Source organism: Heterodontus francisci, chromosome 14 (genome assembly GCF_036365525.1).
Source record: "Heterodontus francisci isolate sHetFra1 chromosome 14, sHetFra1.hap1, whole genome shotgun sequence".
Taxonomy (NCBI): domain Eukaryota; kingdom Metazoa; phylum Chordata; class Chondrichthyes; order Heterodontiformes; family Heterodontidae; genus Heterodontus; species Heterodontus francisci.
Window position 1 is genome coordinate 93,316,822 of NC_090384.1, and position 20,473 is coordinate 93,337,294.

At 43.3% G+C, this 20,473-nt stretch overlaps 1 protein-coding gene across 3 annotated transcripts in view; it reads left to right on the forward strand.

The window, feature by feature from the left end:
- Positions 1 to 1,562: 1,562 nt before the first annotated feature.
- Positions 1,563 to 20,473, forward strand: part of ano1a (anoctamin 1, calcium activated chloride channel a) — a 235,581-nt gene continuing 216,670 nt past the window's right edge. For 2 of the 3 annotated variants that reach the window (XM_068046540.1, XM_068046542.1), the window contains exons 1-2: positions 1,563 to 1,742; positions 18,582 to 18,772. In XM_068046540.1, the coding sequence (XP_067902641.1) occupies positions 1,685 to 1,742; positions 18,582 to 18,772 (249 nt within the window). In that variant the 5' untranslated portion in view covers positions 1,563 to 1,684. Of the gene's footprint in view, positions 1,743 to 2,644; positions 2,743 to 18,581; positions 18,773 to 20,473 lie in introns of those variants that run through there. The other variant, XM_068046543.1, reaches the window with a different exon arrangement.

The following is a 20,473-nucleotide window of genomic DNA, read 5'->3' on the forward strand; positions in this document are numbered from 1 at the left end:
GAGTCAACCACATTGCTGTGGGTCTAGAATCACATGTAGGTCAGGCCAGGTAAAGATAGCAGATTTCTTTCCTTAAAAAGAATTAGTGAACCAGATGAGTTTTTAACGACAATCAGTGGTAATTTCATGGCACCATTACTGAGACTAACTTCCTTTATTAATTAATTAATTGAATTTAAATTCCACCAGCCATGACGGGATTTGAACCCATATCCCCAGGACATTAAAATAAAAGCAAAATACTGCGGATGCTGGAAATCTGAAATAAAAACAAGAAATGCTGGAACCACTCAGCAGGTCTGGCAGCATCTGTGAAAAGAGAAGCAGAGTTAACGTTTCGGGTCAGCGACCCTTCTTCCGAAGGGAAACGTTAACTCTGCTTCTCTTTTCACAGATGCTGCCAGACCTGCTGAGTGGTTCCAGCATTTCTTGTTTTTATTATCCCCAGGACATTAGCCTGGGACTCCTGACTATTAGTCTAGCGACATTGCCACCGTCTCCCCGATGTTGTGGTTCTCGTGTGGCTCCTTCTGCCGAGGAGGTGCCAAAGACCAGGAATGGTCCTGATGAAGTTAAGCGATCTGATCTGCTCTCAGTTGTCTAATACAAAACTCACCTCCCTTGTCGCTCAGCACAAGAGCCACAGCTTGGGCTAGAGTGTGTCCCGTGTCCACTTTCATTCACCGGAGATGACCTCCCATTTGTTGTATCTTATTTTGTTTAGATGGTGAGATTCTGAATGTTAAAAGTCTCAGGGCTGGGGTTGTAGCGGTATCAGGTGTGCTCTGTGAGTTCAGCTCAGACATGAAGTCCTTCTAAATGAATATAACAGGGCATTTCACCCCTGAAATTCAGCTGGGAAGTCTGACTACATGTTCGCTGTAACTAATTGGAAAAGGGAGCCGCAGACTTTTGTATCGCATGAACTTTTCCTCAGTGATAGATCGGGTTTGGAGGGAGAAAGGTTGCTTATGGTGCCGAGAGAGGAAAGCGCGCTGAGGAGAGCAGGGACATATCCAAACTCGTGCATCTTTTGTTTGCAAGGCGGTTGCATAAAATGTCGAGTTTCGATGCAATTAAGTTGGCAAAAAAAAAATCTTTCGTGTTTATCTAAGTTCGGCGCACTTGCAACATGTTTATTTTATGTTTTACAAGGCGAGATTAAACAGGGTCTCCGTGACCCAGAAACACATGTGCTAGGCAGCAGCACCACGAAAGTCTTCTCAATTATTTGGATTTCTCAAGTGACTGCAGGAAGCAAGTGCTGCCAAGGGGGCAGGTGAAAGGGGTCGAGCGGCCGACAGTGCCACCCAATGGTGGGGCCTCTGGTCAGGGTGGCATTTCTGGCCAGGAGGGCCGGTTTTTTTAAAAAAACCATGTTTGTAGAAAATTGTGACTGAGTGGAAAAATCTCTCAGGTCCCTGGAGACGGTGCGGTGCGTGTTGCCCCTGTGAGGAAGGCTGTCGCCCAGTGCCAGTGTCTTCCTCCCTCCCCCTCCTTCCTGGACGGGGTTCGCAAATAATAGGAGTGGCGAGACAGAACACCAGGGGGGCGCGTACAAAGGTTGTTGTTGTGTGTGTGTGTGTGTGTAATGCAGAAGAACAAACCTTAAAAAGGGAACTCACTGTTTCCTGTCACCCAGTGCACGGAGCAAAAGGCTGAAGAAGAGGTGCAGGAGATCGCCATGGACAGGAATGGCTATGATATGCAGAGAATTTGCGGGCAGCGAACCAGAGCGAGAGGTAAGTCACAATTCGCAACTTTCTGCTCCCCTTCCTGCAGGTGTAGCGAAATTGACAGAAAGGTGGCGAAAACCGAGCGAAACCTCGACGCCCGCTGCAAATACTTGGTGCTCATATTTTGTTTGTCCGCGTTGTTTATCTTGATCTTGTCGTTACGGTGCCCACTGTCACATCGTCAACTTCCAGTTCAAACCATTGAATGAGCAGTGAATATACAGGGCAGTGGCTCTCCCTGCCAAGAAAACACTGACTACAAATGACTTGTGTGGTTCGGTTGCGTTTAACAGGTGACAGAGATTGCTGCTAAAACAGTGGCTGAGCCAACGAGTGAACGGAAATTTCTGCTAAATCAAACTTTTCTCTCTGATAACTGATGATATAAAATAAAACCTTCCTTGTGTTTATTGTATTGAAGTTTATAATTCTTCATTTTCAACACTTAAAAAGCTATAACTGGAAGGGGGTTGTATTATTTGAGTAATGTCTGATGCTATCAGGGTATAAAATGATACAGGAGGAGGAGACCATTCGGCCCGTCGCGTCTGTGCCCGCTCTTTGAAAGAGTAGGATGAAAGGCAGAACAATGTTTTTACCAAATGTCCTGTCGCTATTTAAATGTACTAAACGGACAGTGAGGTTTACTACTGTAGATTGTAACTTTTGAAAACAAATGAAAGATTAATGGCAATTGTCAACAGATAGCGAGAATGCCAGTCCTCCTTGACGATGGAGAGGGTCGGGAAACCCCGTCCTGCCTTCTGCCTTCCATTCCCACGAAGATTGGAAGGGATCTTTCACCCTTTCAAGTTTGCTTGTTTAAACTGCCAGACAGGACTTGGAACCGAGCCCGATTCTAAAAGTAACATTGAACACTTTAGAAAGTGCAGTCGGCGGAGGGAGGATGGCTCTCCCGGACTAAGCAGCAGCAGCGAGCCTGACACAGAGCAGCTGCCTGGTGCTGTTCGCATTGTTCCTGAGCTAAGCGCATGGGATCCTTAATGTGAGTTTTATGACATTGCAAACGAAAGCTGTGCTCCGTACAGAGTGATTTTAACTGGCTAATTCTAACCTGCACTTACGCAAAACCTTGAGTTCATGCTTTAAAGGGACATTATAAATTCAGTACAACATATTTCGAGTCGGTTGGTTGTCAGACCCTATGGTATTGCTTTGCTTTACTTTGTGAGAAAGGTAACAGGTTGAAGGTGTCACTTTTCCCAGAAAGACTAGTCTATAACATAAGAAAACGCACCATCCTGTGCCTCATTTTTCCCCCTTTCCAGTTTGATTGTTTTACCCATGTTTTAAATTGTAGCAACCATCCGGCGGGCTGTTTTAAAGGCATCCTTACGGCCAAGAGTTAGGGTGAGCAGTAACTGTACCATTTGTTCTCTCCACTTTCTGCCGTATCAACATATCACTCACCCACACTCCCTTAATCCCTGGTACTCGAAACTGACCTGAAACTGACTATGCTCAGTGGGAAGGTGGAATATTGGCTTGAGGAACCCATTCTGGGGGCTATCACCAAAGCAAAGCAAGTTCATATAAATTTGTGCTTAAGGAACCTCCTTGTGTATATTCTTATGCTATCACGGGGCTGCGATGTATCGTTTGCTGTTAAGTAACTGACAAGAACACGTGAGAATTATTGGCCATCTGCTGGGTTAATGCAGCAAATCAGAGAGTTTCACATTGCACGGACGTAAATATCGAGACTCCACCAGCCTCCAGCCAGCGAACCGCATGTTCGAACATGTTTCTCCGAGCCCGGAGAAGCATCTCCGCTTTTACCCTATCAGTCGACAGTGGACCAATTCTCCCCGACTGTGGTTGCTGTGGTGACTCCTAGACACAGTGTTGCATTTTTGTACGTTAGATGATGGAAACCGCACTCCAAGTCGCTGCTTTCAGCACGAATAGTCAAACGTTCATCGACTCCCTTCAAGTGAATCTATTTGTCAGCACATGGTGGACGCCTGTATCAAATACGATAAATAAGCGACGTCCTGACCCCTCATTCCAGGAATTTGGCGAATGTCATAAATAGCAGATAGTCCCGTTATTCTCGATGTCAATGCGAGGATATTGGCATCCACTGGCAAAAATTAACTGAACTGCACCTAAATCTTACCAAGTACTTATTCATGTACATGTAGTAGCAACTCTCTTCTGGCATTGAAAGGATATCTTGCTTGATGATACAACACAGAAGGAGGCCGTTCGGCCCTTCGTGTCTGTGTCAGCTCTTTGGTAGAGTTATGCAATGAATCCAACCCCATTGATCTTGCCCCATAGCCTTTTCCCCCCTTCAACTGTGTATCCAATTCTCTTTGGCAGTTTCTATTGAACTGCTTGCACCACTCTTTTAAAGTCAGTGCATTCAGATCTCACTGTGTCAAATAATCTTTCCTCGTGTCGCCTTCCATCTGTGTCATTTGGTTACCGATCCTGGCCCTCTGGAAATCCTCATTTACTCCATCAAATCCCTTTTATGTCACATAAAATGCCTTTTTGGGGCCAGTGTCTTTTTAGGCCGATCCTCGGTTTGACTGTTGCGCTCTTTACCTCTTCAATTCAGATTCATTGAGGTTTCATTTGAAGCCAATGATTGAATGCGATGCTTGCAGCGCGCTGAGAAGAGCGTGTGATGCTTGCGGGAAGTGGGTGCTGTCGGCAAGACTTTTAATCTATTGTAGGTTGGCTCCTAATCACTGAAAGGACGTTTGAATTTATCGTCAATCATAGATCCAATATATTAGACTTTGTTAGAAAAGGCAACATCAACATTCCCAGTATAAGATCGTGTTATGCCAGGATTCTTTACTCCATGGACCATTCACTTAATGTAACCGTGTCAAACAATAATGTCATTGAGAAAATATCCAGGCGTGTTTGTGGATTAATGTGCATCTGCATCTTTGATTAAAGAATACGAAAGAACTCTGTGTAAGTGAATGGGTTTTGAGTGAGTTAAAATCTCGCCTGGTTAAGTACGGGTTCACTTTCTTCCCATGTCCATTACCCCGCGTGCAATGGACAAACCCCCGACACCAGAACAAGAGTCTCAATATCGCTTTTTTAAATTCTTCCAAAATACTCGGTAACACTCACCTGTCTGTAAATGTTTTGCAGGAAGATAAAAGCTGAAAACTGAGTGGGGATGTTGGGGTCCCAACTGATGTAATATTTATCCAAAGATATATTAGATTAATCAGACAGCCAAAGGGATTGAATTACAAAGAACTGACATTAGTTTCTGCCCATTGGATAAAAATGTGTCCAAGGGGAATCCCAACTGGTTTATGTTTATAATGTTTCTGAAAGATAGTCTTTCAGATCTATTTTTAAATTGGTTCTGCTGGTGTTCTGAGGACTATAAACAAAATAACTTGTGCAATGATCCAGTGATGAGGTTGTCCACTGCTTTGTGAGTGCCAGAGTGTTGCTGTCACGTATTATAAAGACTATTAGCACCAAATCACTGACATTCATTTCGTGGTCACAGGGCCATATACAGGGGTTTGGTGATGCCCAGTGCTTCCAGAGACCCGAGCTATAGTATAAATAGCGCACACAATGGAATACAGTTTATTCTGCCAATGAAATAGATCTGGTTCTTCATCTGTAACATTACCTGTGAATTATGAAGGCCATGTATGTGAGTGGAATAAATTGGGTGTTTGTCTTGTATCTTGGCTGTGCAAGGTTCTTACATAGCACATCGATGAATTATTTTCCAATGATTTGTTTTTGATGTTTTTTTTAAAAAGGAATGATTATATTATGAAAAGTGTTTGTTATCTTCCATTCAGCTAGTAAGGTAGGTCACTAATAAATAGCATAAATGTAATCATAGAATTACATCAAATGTACAGCACAGGAATGGGCCATTCAGTCCAACTGGGCTGTGCTGGTATTTTTGCTCTGCAGGAGTCTCTTCCACCCTACCTTATCTAACCCTACCTGCATATTCTTCTATTCCTTTCTCCCTCATGTACATATTTAGCTGCTCCTTAAAGGTATCTGTGCTATTTTCCTCAGTTGTTCCATGTGGTAGCACACACCACATTCCAACCATTCTCTTGGTAAAGAAGCTGCTCCTGAATTCTGAATTGGACTTATGAGTAAGCATTTTATATTAATGTCTCCTAGTTTTGGATTCCCCACTAGTAGAAACATCTGAAGGTCTATCCTTTCAAAGCCATTTCATATTTTTAAAGAATTCTTTTAGGTCACCACATTAATCTCTTTTCTAGAGAAAATAGCCCAGCCTTTTCAGTCTTTCTTGGTAGTTATAACCTCTCAGTTCCAGTATGATCCTTGTCAATCTTTTTTGCACCTTCTCCAATGCTTCTATATCCTTTATGTCATATGGTTTCCAGCATGGTGCACTGTATTCTCAATGTAGCCGAACCAAGGTTCTATACCAGTTTAACATAATTTCTCTGCTTTTCAATTCTATTCCTCTAGAAGTGAACCCCCTACTTTGTTTGCATTTTTATGGCCTTGTTAACCCACACTGCAACTTTTAAAGATTTGGGAATATGTTCCTCTAGATTCCTTTGCTCCTTTCTCCCATTTAGACTATTACTTTCCGAAGATGATGTGGCCCCCTTAATCCTCCTATCAAAATGCACAACTCCACTCTTATTTATATTGAAACTAATTTTAAATCACCATTCAAAAGGCAACTAGTTACATTTTTGGAGAAAGATGAGATTCAGAGCTATCATGGGAAAGTAGGACTGAGATTAACCGAAAAGGGCCAAATGACATTTTCATGCTCCCAAAATTTATTTTGTTCCTAAAACATTCCAGTAAATCTTATATTACCATTGTACACATGAGCCAATGTGAACACACAAAGAATAAGTTGAGAATCAATGAAGCAGTTTCTCTATCTGTGTATAATCACATTTATAATATAACTTTATTCTATCACTGTTTCCCTCTTCTAAATCTCTTTCCATTATTTCTTGCAGTTAATGTGTTGTTTTTATCTTCCTTGTCTGTTCCCTTTATTTCTTTCTTGTTCTTTCTTTGTTTCTCTGACTCCTAATTTTAATACATATTTCCTATTTCCTCTTTTATTTTCACCCCCAAGTCTCCATTGCCTCAAGTAACATCCTAGGACAACACAGTCACTGAAATTCTCACATAAAAATAATCTCTCATATTACTTTTTGAAAATCTCCATAGCCATTTTCATAGATTGGGTGATCCAGAGAATCATTTAGCTCATCTGTATTCCCATTAATAGCTGTCAAATACCATAATCTGCAGAGTGACTGGACCACTGAATAATCAAACTGGCCTGTTGACTTGATAAATTTAACAGTATTTAAGCTTCAAATAGCCCTGTAAATTCATAATTTCTTCAGTGGCTTTCACTGCCCTGCAGTATTTGATATATCTGTATTGCTGAGAACTCTACCAATCAGAGTCCACTTGCCAACCAATCAGCACTCTCTTCTCATACAGAATAGATTTGTTGCTTTCCCTTACATTGATATTCTTGTGAATTGTCCTGATGAAAAGATGTAAAGCTTCAACAAAATATCTCTGTTTTCAGCAATACCCTAGTTCTGTACAACCAAAATACTATTTGATATGTCTGTATTGAATTCAGATACCATTACCATCTGGAAATGATGTAGTCATCGTCTTGTACTAATTAAAGCTTGTCCTTCATACACAACTCTAGCAATTACTTCTGTCCACTCTGCTCACTCTTCACATTCTAAGTATGTTCTATGCTCCATGCTCTTGTACTTGTTTCTGTCTCATATGCTCCAATATGTGTAAAGGCTGAAAATATTGAAGCAAGGGTATACATATCAAAAGGAGGAAAGAAATACACTGAAATGTTACAACAATATGTAAATATAAATATAACTGTGAATAGGTCTTCAGCTGGAAGACAACAGAATCACCCAACCACACAGACTGCATATTAATTTTTATTTGTTCTGGACTCTAATCCAACCACAAATCTACTCCTCACCACTTTGTAATCTATTTGCGTATGTGTGATTCTCGTGTGAGTGTGTGTGATTGTGCAGCATAATTTTATTATTTTATTTAAATCAGGTTTAGATTATTAAGTATAATAAACTAACCTCTTTCTTGTTTAAACTCAAGAAAACCTCTCCAATTGGTTCCTTTAAATCACAACAAAGGTAAAAGGTAAAACATGCACTCAAGTGGTATTGTTTAGAAAGGAATAAACCCTGTTGTGGTCAAATAAGAGGAAGGACAGGAAGGGAGTCTTATGACCCCTCCTCACCTGATCATAACAGAAATTTGAGGGCTCAAGCCATGATTGTAACACAATGACAAATGAGAAATTGGTAGTGGGAAATCAAATTGATCCTGAGCAAAATTAAAAAAAAAAACTTCAATATGTTTTCTTGTGGTTCTCACTACTAGAGTACTAACATGTTCACATTCGAGGCCAATACCTTCCTAAGCCAGAGCGAAGTAACTTTGGACAGGTTAAATGCCCTGTCTTTGAAGAGTTGAGGGATATAGCTGGGCAGTTCGGGACTACTTTCCGTTCAAAAGCTAAGAAACCCAAAATCCTAAAACTTGTGGCCAACTATTTTGCACTTGAAACTGAAGAACAGGAGACAGGCTTAGTATCAGAAACAGACAGGGTAATGTTAGCTAAGATACAACTAGAACAGAGGAGACTAGAGTTAGAATTCCTGAGAGAGAAGGAGCAGAGAGAGAGTCAAGAAGGGGAAAAAGAAAGGGATGAAAGGGAAAAAGAAAGAGCTTTCCAAAGGGAGTTAAGGCAACTCAAACTAACTAGGGGAAGACCTAATACACACAGTGAAGGCACAGCTAGTCAGGAAAGAGTGCTGAGCTCGTAAAGTTCTCTTAGTTGTTTCCAAAGTTCAATGATGGGGACGTGGAAGCATTTTTCGTCATTTTTGAAAACCTTGCAAGACAGCTGAAATAGCTGGCAGACAGCTGGACTCTGTTACTTCGGTTTATTCACTGTTGCCAGCTGAGAGGTCATCAGACTATGAGATGACTAAAAATGTATTCCTGAGTGCATATGAGCTAGTACCAGAGTCATACCGCCAAAAATTCCGAACCTTCCAAAAGCAGACTGAACAAACCTAGCTTGAGTTTGAAAGAGTTAAGCAGCTTGTGTTTGACCAGTGGATATGGACACTCAAGCTACAGCCCACATATGAAAACCTCAGAGGGGTGATCCTTCTCGAGGAGTTCAAAAACACACTCCCCCTTCCCATTAAAACCCACATAAAGGAACAAAAGGTTCCAAGAGCCAGGCAGGCAGCAATCCTGGCTGATGAATTTACACTTGTACACAAGCCCTTTCCCCAAGGGAAACCTTTCCCTAGTCACCCACACAAACCCAAAAAGGATAAGAGGTGGGCAGGTGATAGGAGCCTGAACATCTATGGGAGAGAAGGGAAAGCTGGACACACAGGGTGCCCTCCTCAGGCTAAAAAAGATGGTGCTGAGAGCAGGAGTGACACCCGAAGACCTGTGTATTTCCATTGTAACAAGGTTCGTCACCTTCGAGCTGATCCTGTAGGATTAATCAGGGCACACCTGACCAGTGCAGGACAAGGGCCCTGATGGACAGCACAGCAGAGCAAGCTGTGGCTTTAACTGCAGCAGTAAGACCCAGTAAACCTACTGCTATGAGTGTGGGAAAATTTAGCAAAATCCCTGAGGGTTACCAGGATTTTGTATCCCAAGGAAAAGTGACTCCATACCCTTCAAGTGAGGCAAGCAAGCCCATAATCATACTTAGGGATACAGGGGCCACCAAATCCCTTCTGCTGGGAAAAGGCATGACCTTTCCCCCAGAGAGTGCAGTGAATGCTGAAGTGTTAATGAATGGTATTGGAGGGCAGTGTATACTCGTACGTGTATATCGGGTGCACCTGGACTGTGACCTAGTTTCAGGACTGGTAACCATGGGGATTGTCCCTAGTTTGCCTGTGGACGGGGTGGACCTGCTCCTGGGTAAGGATGTGGTGGGGGCGAAGGTGGTAGCTTTCCCAGTAGCTTTAGAGAGACCAAAAGAGGTCAGGGAGACAGAGCAGTTGCAGGAGAAGATCCCTGGCATTTTCCCTGACTGTGTGGTGACTTGGTCCGTGGCCAAAGGAGGTCCGAGGCTGAACTGGCACTGCAGTCAGATGACCCTACTGTCTAGTTATCTGAAACCTTCTTTGGGAAGTTAGAGGACCCACAGGATGGGTTAAACAGATCATTCGTAGTTGAGGCTCAGCAAGCCGACACAGTATTAAAGAAGTTAGCACAGACTGCCCAAACCGAAGCTGAAGCAGAGGGAGTCCCTGAGTGCTACTATTTAAAGAATGAGGTGCTGATGAGGAAGTGGAGACCTCCTCACAGACCTGCGGATGAAAAGCGGACAGTGGTTCACCAATAGTGGTGCTGCCGAGGTACCCTAAGGAAATACTAAGAATAGCGCAAGAACCTCCAATGGCTGGACATGTCAGCATAAGAGAAACCCAAGCCTGCATAAGACAGCATTTTGACTGGCCAAAACTCCAGAAAGACGCAATGGAATTCTGTAAAACCTGCCACATGTTCCAGGTTGTGCTGAAGTCCCAACCTGCAATAAAACCTGCACCCTTAATATACTGGCTTTTGGGGAGCCCTTCAGCAGAGTGCTGATGGATTGTATGGGACCCCTGCCAAAAACAAAAGGGGGCGACCAGTATCTTCTCACCATTATGGATGTGGCTGTCCGATTCCCAGAGGCCATTCCCCTAAGAACTATCTGCCAAGGTAGTGGTAGAGGGGCTAACCCAATTCTTTACCTGATATGGGCTGCCTGCTGAGATCCAGTTGGATCAGGGCACGAATTTCATGTCTGGGATCTTTCAAAATGTCATGGGTAATTTGGGCATAATGCAACTAAAGTCTTCAGCCGTCCACCCACAGTTACAAGAGGCTTTGGAATGGTACCACCAGACCCTAAAGACAATGATCAGGGCATACAGCTACGAGTACCCCCATGACTGGGACAAAGGGCTGGGGTTTCTCCTGTTTTGCCATTAGGGACTCAGCCAATGAGTCCACTGGCTTTAGTCCCTTTGAACTAGATTATGGACACGAGGTGAGAGGCCCACTTGAACTAATCAAGAAGCACTTTTTGGGACATAGGGATGAGTCTTCCATGTTAGACTACATTTCCATGTTCTGGAAGCAGCTCACAAGGGCCTGTACAGTGACTCAGGAGCATCTAAAGACCTCCCAGACAGCTATGAAAAGGCAAGCAGACAGACATGCCAAGGCCAGAACATTTCGACGCATAGACCATTTATTGGTACTACTCTCAATTCAGGATGAACCCCTGAATGCCCGGTTCAGCGGCCCATACCGAGTGGCAAAAAGAAATGGCCAGGTAAATTATTTAATTGACACCCCAGACTGAAGGAAAAAACAAACGCTGTGCCACCTTAACATGTTGAAACAGTATCACAGCCGGGAAGGGGACAGACAAGCACAGGGCTGTCAGACCATCAGGAAGGAAGGGGACAAAAAGGACAGGAGGACATGTTAGAGGAGGGCCGGGAAGATTCCCAAATGGAACCCCCTACTGTCGGATAGCCAACCCCAAAATGTTAGGAAAATTCGAACACACACTCCCCTATTTAAATGCAGGACAAAGAGAAGCACTAGCAAGTCTGCCAACAACCTTTACAGAAATCTGCAGGGACAAGGAAAGTTTCCAAAAAGGCAGAGGGAGATGCCTCACCTAGTTGAAGTGCCGCAGGGGAGTGCAGTGAAAGCTGGACAGACACCTGCGAACATTAAGGTCCCAGAGGACATAGGGCAGATTAGAAAAAAAGACCCTCCCCACAGTATAGGGTGAAGGGAAGGGAGAATGCCCTAAAGTAAACAGCACTTGTGTAACTCACCAGAAGACTAAAAGTGAGGTCAGTGTAGAGCTACCCACTGAAAAACCCAATAATCAAGTCCCAAATCCAAAGCTAATCAAACCCAACAATTTCAATTCAGAACTTAGCAAGAACAAGTGCCCGGAGGAAATCTCAGACACCTTACAGGGGCTAAAATACAATTTATTACCCACGGTCACTATAGAGAGGAAAATTATCGAGGTGCTGGAACTTGAGTTTAAAGCCATGGGTTGCAGAAACAGTAGTTGAAGGGTTAAAGCTTGTACACACAGGAGGACTCATCACAAGCAGTAATAGAAATTTGCATACCCCATGCTTCACCAACAACCACATGTTTATTGAGATGCACATTCCCAAGGTATTACAAATTGAGGCTAGAGAAACTTTAAACCCATTTGACAACACAATACCCAACACAGAACCATTCCAGACAAAAATTAAAGCAGAATAGCAATTGCAGACAATGCCAGCTGCAGCAATTCTAAGATTACTGTGCAAACTTGAGAAGCGAGTGTTGGAGAATGAATGTCTGTGATCTGTTTTTTTCTACTACTTTGCAATGAAATGTTCCTGTGGTCACATTTCATTCCGTGTGATGTGGAGGTGTCAAGAATAAAACCTGCTATGCTAAAGGAGGAGTTTTTAATTCATCGATTGGAAACCTACATTAAACTTTTAATGAAACAAAAAGAGCTGGAATTCTACAGTTGACATTTAAAACAAACTGGCAGCCAAGATGGCCACTGCAATTTGCAATTGAACACCTTGCACATTCCAAGGTCTCAAAGAGGAGACATGTGTCTTATGAGCCTGTACCCAAAATAATAGCTTACTCTATTGAGTGAGCCACAGGAGACTGCTTTCATTAGCAAGACATTCAAAGCCATCCTGGGACATTAACCTTGACAGGGCCAACTCTTCCATGTGTAAATGGTAACATCCTGAGGCCTGAGGGACTGGAATTCATAAACTTGAATCTCATTAGAAGGTTCCAGACAATGCACTGAGGCAGTCATGTGACTGTCTGTCCATCTCTGTGAAAGCTGGGAGTTTCCCTTGGACAAAGCAGACAAGCCAGTGACTCATTCTGGGCAGAAGCCAGAAGGGCTGTCTCACTCTCTCTCTCCTGAAGGCATGGTGGGGCATGCCAAGCCTGGCTGCTGGGTGCTGGATCCAAGACAAAGACACCAGGGGAAGAAATCCACCTACACTTCTGCCGCCAGGAAAGTGCTGAACCAGGTGGGCCAGCCACAAAATACGCTTCTACCAGCCAAAGACCTCAAGAACACAACTTCAGTCAGACGACAATGGTATCACCCAACCCCACAGACTGTGTATTAATTTTTATTTGTTCCGGACTCTAATCCAACCACAAATCTACTCTTCATCACTCTGTAATCCATTTGTGTGTGTGTGATTCTCGTACTAGTGTGTGTGTGTGTGTGTATGAATGTGCAGTGTAGTTTTATTATTTTATTTAGATTGGGTTTAGATTACTAGGTATAATAAACTCATCTCTTTCTTGTTTAAACTCAAGAAAACCTGCCCAATTGGTTCCTTTATGATCACAACAAAGGTAAAAGGTAAAACACTCACTGAAATGGTAAGCACATCCACTGTTTTAAAAGGAATAAACCCTGTTGCGGTCAAATAAAAGGAAGCACAGGAGGGGAGCCTGTGACCCCCTCCTCACCTGATCATAACACGGATGTTATCTGGGCACAGCAGAAGGTAAAGGTTGCTCATGCTGGTTTGCTTTTTCTAGTAGTAATTGCTAGTAAGGTACCTATAATAGATAAGCATCTAGGATAATCAGCCATATTGGTTTGTTTCTCATAAGCACTTCATCAAGGCCACGTCACTCATACAATTCAACAGTGAGCACTGCCACGCAACCAGATTCCACTCTTGCTCCCTTTGCCATGGTTCTCATTCATCACCATCTATTCAGTCAGATGATTGACATTCTGTTCCACCTCTTGAACCATTGTAGTTGCATGTCATTCTCTTTAAACCCCACTCTCTGACCACATTTTTGATCACCCCTCATCATCACTCCTTTGGCTTGTTGTCTGTTTTCTTCACTTCTCTGTCAAGTCCTTTGGGATGTTTTTTGTACATTAAAGAAGCTACATAAATGTACATTGTTGTTTGCTGTTCTGCCATTGCTGCGTTGGTACCATTTCAGAAGTGACAGTACCGAGTGAATACATTGCCTCACCCTACTATACAAGAGATGGCTTGTATTTGGATTACTAGAAGTATGAGAAAAGCTATTAATGTGACCATGCAACAGATATTTTTAACAGCACAGATATTTAATTTGATTGAAATGCTCTGCAATTGTAATCTCCTCAAGCCTTACACCTCCGCAAACCAGCAAACCAGCATAAGCAACCTTGCGCAGCTGAAGGGAGTGAGGACAGCTTTGGGGAAAGTTAAGTGCTACACCATAACTCCCTAAGCTCCCCCCCAAACCAGACCACTAAACCCCCTCATTGGGGAATGGCTGCCCCCTGGGCTCAGGGATCGGACTCCCTCCCCAACCCCTCCCATAGTTGGGCCTTGAACCCAAATCCATGCTCCCACTAGGAGTAGCGGCAACTTACCTGAAGCTGCAGCCTGCTTCAGAGTGCTCTCTCCCCAACGGGAACCTAAGTCGGTCAATCGGGGTGACTTCCAGGCAGGGAATCTGTCAAGTCAAAATTATGCATGTGGGGAAACTTGAATTTCCAGCTTTCCCAACAGAAACCATCCCCCACTCAAGAGGGTTGTGGACCTCCAACTCTGACCTCTTATGCAACCCCTCTTCCCTTCACCCATCAATAGTGGCTGTGCCTTCAGCCGCTGAGCTTCACATTCTTGAACTCTCTCTCTGAATCATCCTTGCTCCATCTCTCTCTCGTCCTTTATGACCCTCATTAAGATCCTCCTCTTGTCCAAATTTTGGGCCACGCCTTCCTAATAGTAACATTAAAGACACTTCAAAAATGCAAATTGTCGCTTTTGTTTGATACTGATCATAGCCTATGTCTGCTTACAGTAAAGGCCAAGAATATCTTCAACAACTCCAGTTGATGTCTTCTGCTGCTGTTTATTGCTATTTGCCGCTTGACATGTGCACAAGATTGCTCTGTGCCTGTTCCATATCCCTGATCAGCATTTTGACCAGAATTCCCCAGTGAATGTGTGTATTTTCTAATTGTCCACTGAGTGCACTCCAACCTATACTGTCCCTCATGTATAAATCACAGAGCCAACTTTTAGAAACCTAGACCATTGGCCAGAACATTAAATAAGTGTACTGGCCAAAAGCAAGAATTAAATACGCCATTAAAAATTCATATCATAGTTTCAATGTCAAGACTTGGAATAGTAATAACAATTTTCTGCCAAAGAAAAATTAGATCACTGGGCAAAATTAAGCATGCTGCTAGCCTGTAAAATGTCTTTTTGCATGCAGTACCTTCCCAGAATTTACAACATGCTCTTCTATGCAGTAACAAGATACATGCTTGTGCCTATGGTTTTGTCACATGGAGAAACAGAAAATCTCAAGGCCATAAAGCAACATAGGTCCATATAGAACTTTGTCCTTCTGTAAGAGTTTTAACTGATGATGTTTTTCTCTTCAAGATACTTGCCCAACTTGTTCTTGAATGGATCTAAGCTAATTTCCCCTACAACTTTCTTTAGTAAGCTATTATACAGTTGACAATACTCTCAGTGAGGTAGCACATTGTGCCTAAATGTAATCCATTTCATCTCATAATCATGTCCCTTTATTTTGCAATCTAATCAAATATCCCTGACCTTCTACATCCTTGAGTGTTTTTATTTGAATAACTCTGTCAATCGATTTGAATACCTACAATCTTCTGATCACAGTGTTGCTGCTGTTGGAAGCAGCTGAGTGCAAGTCAGGCACATTCCCATTGGAAAGACCTTGACGTAGATGACTATGAGAAGACCAGACTGGTTCATTGCTGGAGAGAAGTAGCTCATCAGTGCACCCAGAATGAACTGCAGAAATCAGTTCGAGCACGAGATCCTGCTGATTTCGTGACCCGTTTCTGCTTTCAATCTTTCACTTATGCCTGTATCCCACTTGATGGCAGCCCACAATGACTCATGCTTGGAATGGATGTGACTTCAGGATGGCACTACTGGGCAATGGACATTCAAAACCAAGTCAAGCCATGGTACATAAGAACATAAGAAATAGGAACAGGAGCAGGCCATACAGTCCTTCGTGTCTGCTCCACCATTCAATAAATCATGGCTGATCAACTACTTCAATTCCACTTTCCTGCCTTATCCTTGTCCCTTGATTCTCTTAGTGGCCAAAAATCTATCAATTTCAGTCTTGAATATACTCAATGACTGGGCATCCACAGATTCACAACCCTCTGAGTGAAGAAATTTCTCCTCATCTCAGTCCTAAATGGCGAGCCTCTTATCCTTAGACTATTACCCCCAGCTCTATATTCTCCAGCTAGGGGAAACAGCCTCTCAGCACCGATAGATTCCCACAAACAGCAATGAGCTGAATGTTCAGTTAATCTGTTTTGGTAGATTAAGTAACTCCTTAAAACCTATCTCTTTAATCAAGTTTTTGGTCACCTGTCCCACTATCTCCGGATATGGCTCAGTCTCAGATTTTGACTGGTAACGTTCCTGTGAATGTACTAATACAGATAGCCAGATGGTGTAGGATATAACTGGAGCCTAGTCTTTATACGCTTAAAGGAGTTTATTTATAAAGACACACATTGCATGTCATGGACCTCAAGATCCAGCAACCCCAGTTTTTAGCCTGCTCCTATATATAGGATTACAGGTGAATCCCCAGTCAATGCCCACCAATTGAATGCAATTAAATACCCAATTACTATACAATTAAGAGTGAAGCACCCTATAACTGCACCTTCTTCCTTTATCCCTTCGAGTTAGGATCAGTGATTTGACATGGCATGATATACTGTGACAAAGCCCATCATTTTCACAACATACCGAGACCAAAGTTTGAGGTCTCCTCACAGTAAGTTGAAACCCAACTTTTTTTTTAACCTCCTTCCTCCCTCCTTTTGACAAGCTGCAAGAAGCAGAGATCCACTTCCAAAGAGAAAAAAAAGTCTTTAAAAATAAAGTAGGTCGTGCCTCACAAACCTTATTGAGTTTTTCGAGAAGGTGACCAAACAGGTGGATGAGGGTAAAGCAGTGGATGTGGTGTATATGGATTTCAGTAAGGCGTTTGATAAGGTTCCCCACGGTAGGCTATTGCAGAAAATACGGAAGTATGGGGTTGAAGGTGATTTAGAGCTTTGGATCAGAAATTGGCTAGCTGAAAGAAGACAGAGGGTGGTGGTTGATGGCAAATGTTCATCCTGGAGTTTAGTTACTAGTGGTGTACCGCAAGGATCTGTTTTGGGGCCACTGCTGTTTGTCATTTTTATAAATGACCTGGAAGAGGGTGTAGAAGGGTGGGTTAGTAAATTTGCGGATGACACGAAGGTCGGTGGAGTTGTGGATAGTGCCGAAGGATGTTGTAGGGTACAGAGGGACATAGATAGGCTGCAGAGCTGGGCTGAGAGATGGCAAATGGAGTTTAATGCGGAAAAGTGTGAGGTGATTCACTTTGGAAGGAGTAACAGGAATGCAGAGTACTGGGCTAATGGGAAGATTCTTGGTAGTGTAGATGAACAGAGAGATCTTGGTGTCCAGGTGCATAAATCCCTGAAGGTTGCTACCCAGGTTAATAGGGCTGTTAAGAAGGCATATGGTGTGTTAGCTTTTATTAGTAGGGGGATCGAGTTTCGGAGCCACGAGGTCATGCTGCAGCTGTACAAAACTCTGGTGAGACCGCACCTGGAGTATTGCGTGCAGTTCTGGTCACCGCATTATAGGAAGGATGTGGAAGCTATGGAAAGGGTGCAGAGGAGATTTACTAGGATGTTGCCTGGTATGGAGGGAAGGTCTTATGAGGAAAGGCTGAGGGACTTGAGGTTGTTTTCGTTGGAGAGAAGGAGGAGGAGAGGTGACTTAATAGAGACATATAAGATAATCAGAGGGTTAGATAGGGTGGATAGTGAGCGTCTTTTTCCTCGGATGGTGATGGCAAACACGAGGGGACATAGCTTTAAGTTGAGGGGTGATAGATATAGGACAGATGTGAGAGGTAGTTTCTTTACTCAGAGAGTGGTAAGGGCGTGGAACGCCCTGCCTGCAGCAGTAGTAGATTCGCCAACTTTAAGGGCATTTAAGTGGTCATTGGATAGACATATGGATGAAAATGGAATAGTGTAGGTCAGATGGTTTCACAGGTCGGCGCAACATCGAGGGCCGAAGGGCCTGTACTGCGCTGTAATGTTCTAATTCTAATTCTAATTCTAATAAGATACTTCTGTTTAAACACATGCTGCTCTGGGTATGTTTCAATGAAATTCACTGTGACATCCAATAATAAACAGTAGAACTTACACAGCATTCTCACAGCACATATTTGCCTCCCCAGTGCCTTGATATGGATCAATTTTATTTTAATCTTCAGGCTGTATAAATATAGTTTTAGGATATGGAAGCATAATTCTAATATTTATCAGAAACACCCATAACTGTCTGAGTGATTGTTCCAATTTTACCCACAACTCTTTCTTTTTCATTTCCGACACATTTTGTAGTCAGCATTAATTATAGTGCATGCCTCATAATGATAATCAAAAAGCTTGGCTCCAGGTACAATTTTCGAACGAGCACTTAACTACTTACTGTAAGATAATTTCAGCAACCTGTGAATAGGTTTTCAGATGAAGATTTTTTAAACTTGAACAATTTTATTTTTGTAAAATATAGCAAACATTGGATCTATACGTTCTCACTTTTTACTGATTTTTGCCCCTTTTAGATACAACCAAGGGTGAGGATAACAGGAACATTGCAGTCCTGCTCGAGTCCGAGGAGAAAATACAAGCATTCAATAATCCCACAATGTTACAAAATGAGCTGCACTGTCCTTTACCAACAGATGATAAAGGAGTTGATATTATCAATATAAAAGGAATTGAAGATATAGGATATGTCCAGCAAGAATCTATGGTAAGTGAATGCTGCATTGTGCACTGGTTCCACATTTAATGGGTATTTACCATGGTAGCATGCCAGTTGTAGTGTCAAAGGGAGGTCGAAATGATAAATACCATAAGGAGTAATTGAGGCAGGTAACATAGATGCAATATAAGAGGAATCTAGATAAAGACATGAGGCAGAAAGAAATAGAAGATTATTCTGAGAGTTAGATGAACAGATGTGTTCTCGCACCCACACTTTTTGGGATTTTCTTCTCCCTGCTGCTTTCACATGCGTTCAAGTCTTCTGAAGAAGGAATTTTCCTCCACACAAGATCAGGGGGCAGGTTGTTCAACCTTGCCCGTCTAAAAGCGAAGTCCAAAGTACGGAAAGTCCTCATCAGGGAACTCCTCTTTGCTGACGATGCTGCTTTAACATTTCACACTGAAGAGTATATGCAGAGTCTCATCGACAGGTTTGCGGCTGCCTGCAATGAATTTGGCCTAACCATCAGCCTCAAGAAAACGAACATCATGGGGCAGGACGTCAGAAATGCTCCATCCATCAATATTGGCGACCACGCTCTGGAAGTGGTTCAAGAGTTCACCTACCTAGGCTCAACTATCACCAGTAACCTGTCTCTAGATGCAGAAATCAACAAGCGCATGGGAAAGGCTTCCACTGCTATATCCAGACTGGCCAAGAGAGTGTGGGAAAATGGCGCATTGACACAGAACACAAAAGTCCGAGTGTATCAAGCCTGTGTCCTCAGTACCTTGCTCTATGGCAGCGAGGCCTGGACAACATATGTCAGCCAAGAGCGACGTCTCAATTCATTCCAACTTCGCTGCCTCCGGAGAATACTTGGCATCAGGTGGCAGGACCGCATCTCCAACACAGAAGTCCTCGAGGCGGCCAACATCCCCAGCTTATACACACCACTGAGTCAGCGGCGCTTGAGATGGCTTGGCCATGTGAGCCGCATGGAAGATGGCAGGATCCCCAAAGACACATTGTACAGCGAGCTCATCACTGGTATCAGACCCACTGGCCGTCCATGTCTCCACTTTAAAGACGTCTGCAAACACGACATGAAGTCCTGTGACATTGATCACAAGTCGTGGGAGTCAGTTGCCAGCATTCGCCAGAGCTGGCGGGCAGCCATAAAGGTGGGGCTAAAGTGTGGCGAGTCGAAGAGACTTAGCAGTTGGCAGGAAAAAAGACAAAAGCGCAAGGGGAGAGCCAACTGTGTAACAGTCCCGACAAACAAATTTTTCTGCAGCACCTGTGAAAGAGCCTGTCACTCTAGAATTGGCCTTTATAGCCACTCCAGGCGCTGCTCCACAAACCACTGACCACCTCCAGGCTCTTACCCATTGTCTCTTGAGACAAGGAGGCCAAAGGAAAAAAAAAAGATGAACAGAGCTGATGGAGGCTGATATATGAGTGTATAGTAAGTATGAGGTGCTCATGGACTTCTTTGTACTAAGATCGAAACCATCCGATCAGCTGCCTCTGCCACGTCTCGCCCTTCCACTAGCCAACCTGGCCAAACTTCAACTAATGCTCCCCCACTCCTACCCAAGACCTGAACTCGCATCTTTCTCTAGTTTCTCTCCTGTCTCCCCTCATGCCTTCTCTGGGATCATCTTGCCCATGCGACCCACCTCCTGTTTCCTCAACCCTACTCCTACCAAACTGCTGACCATCCAACTTCCCCTCCTAGTCCCC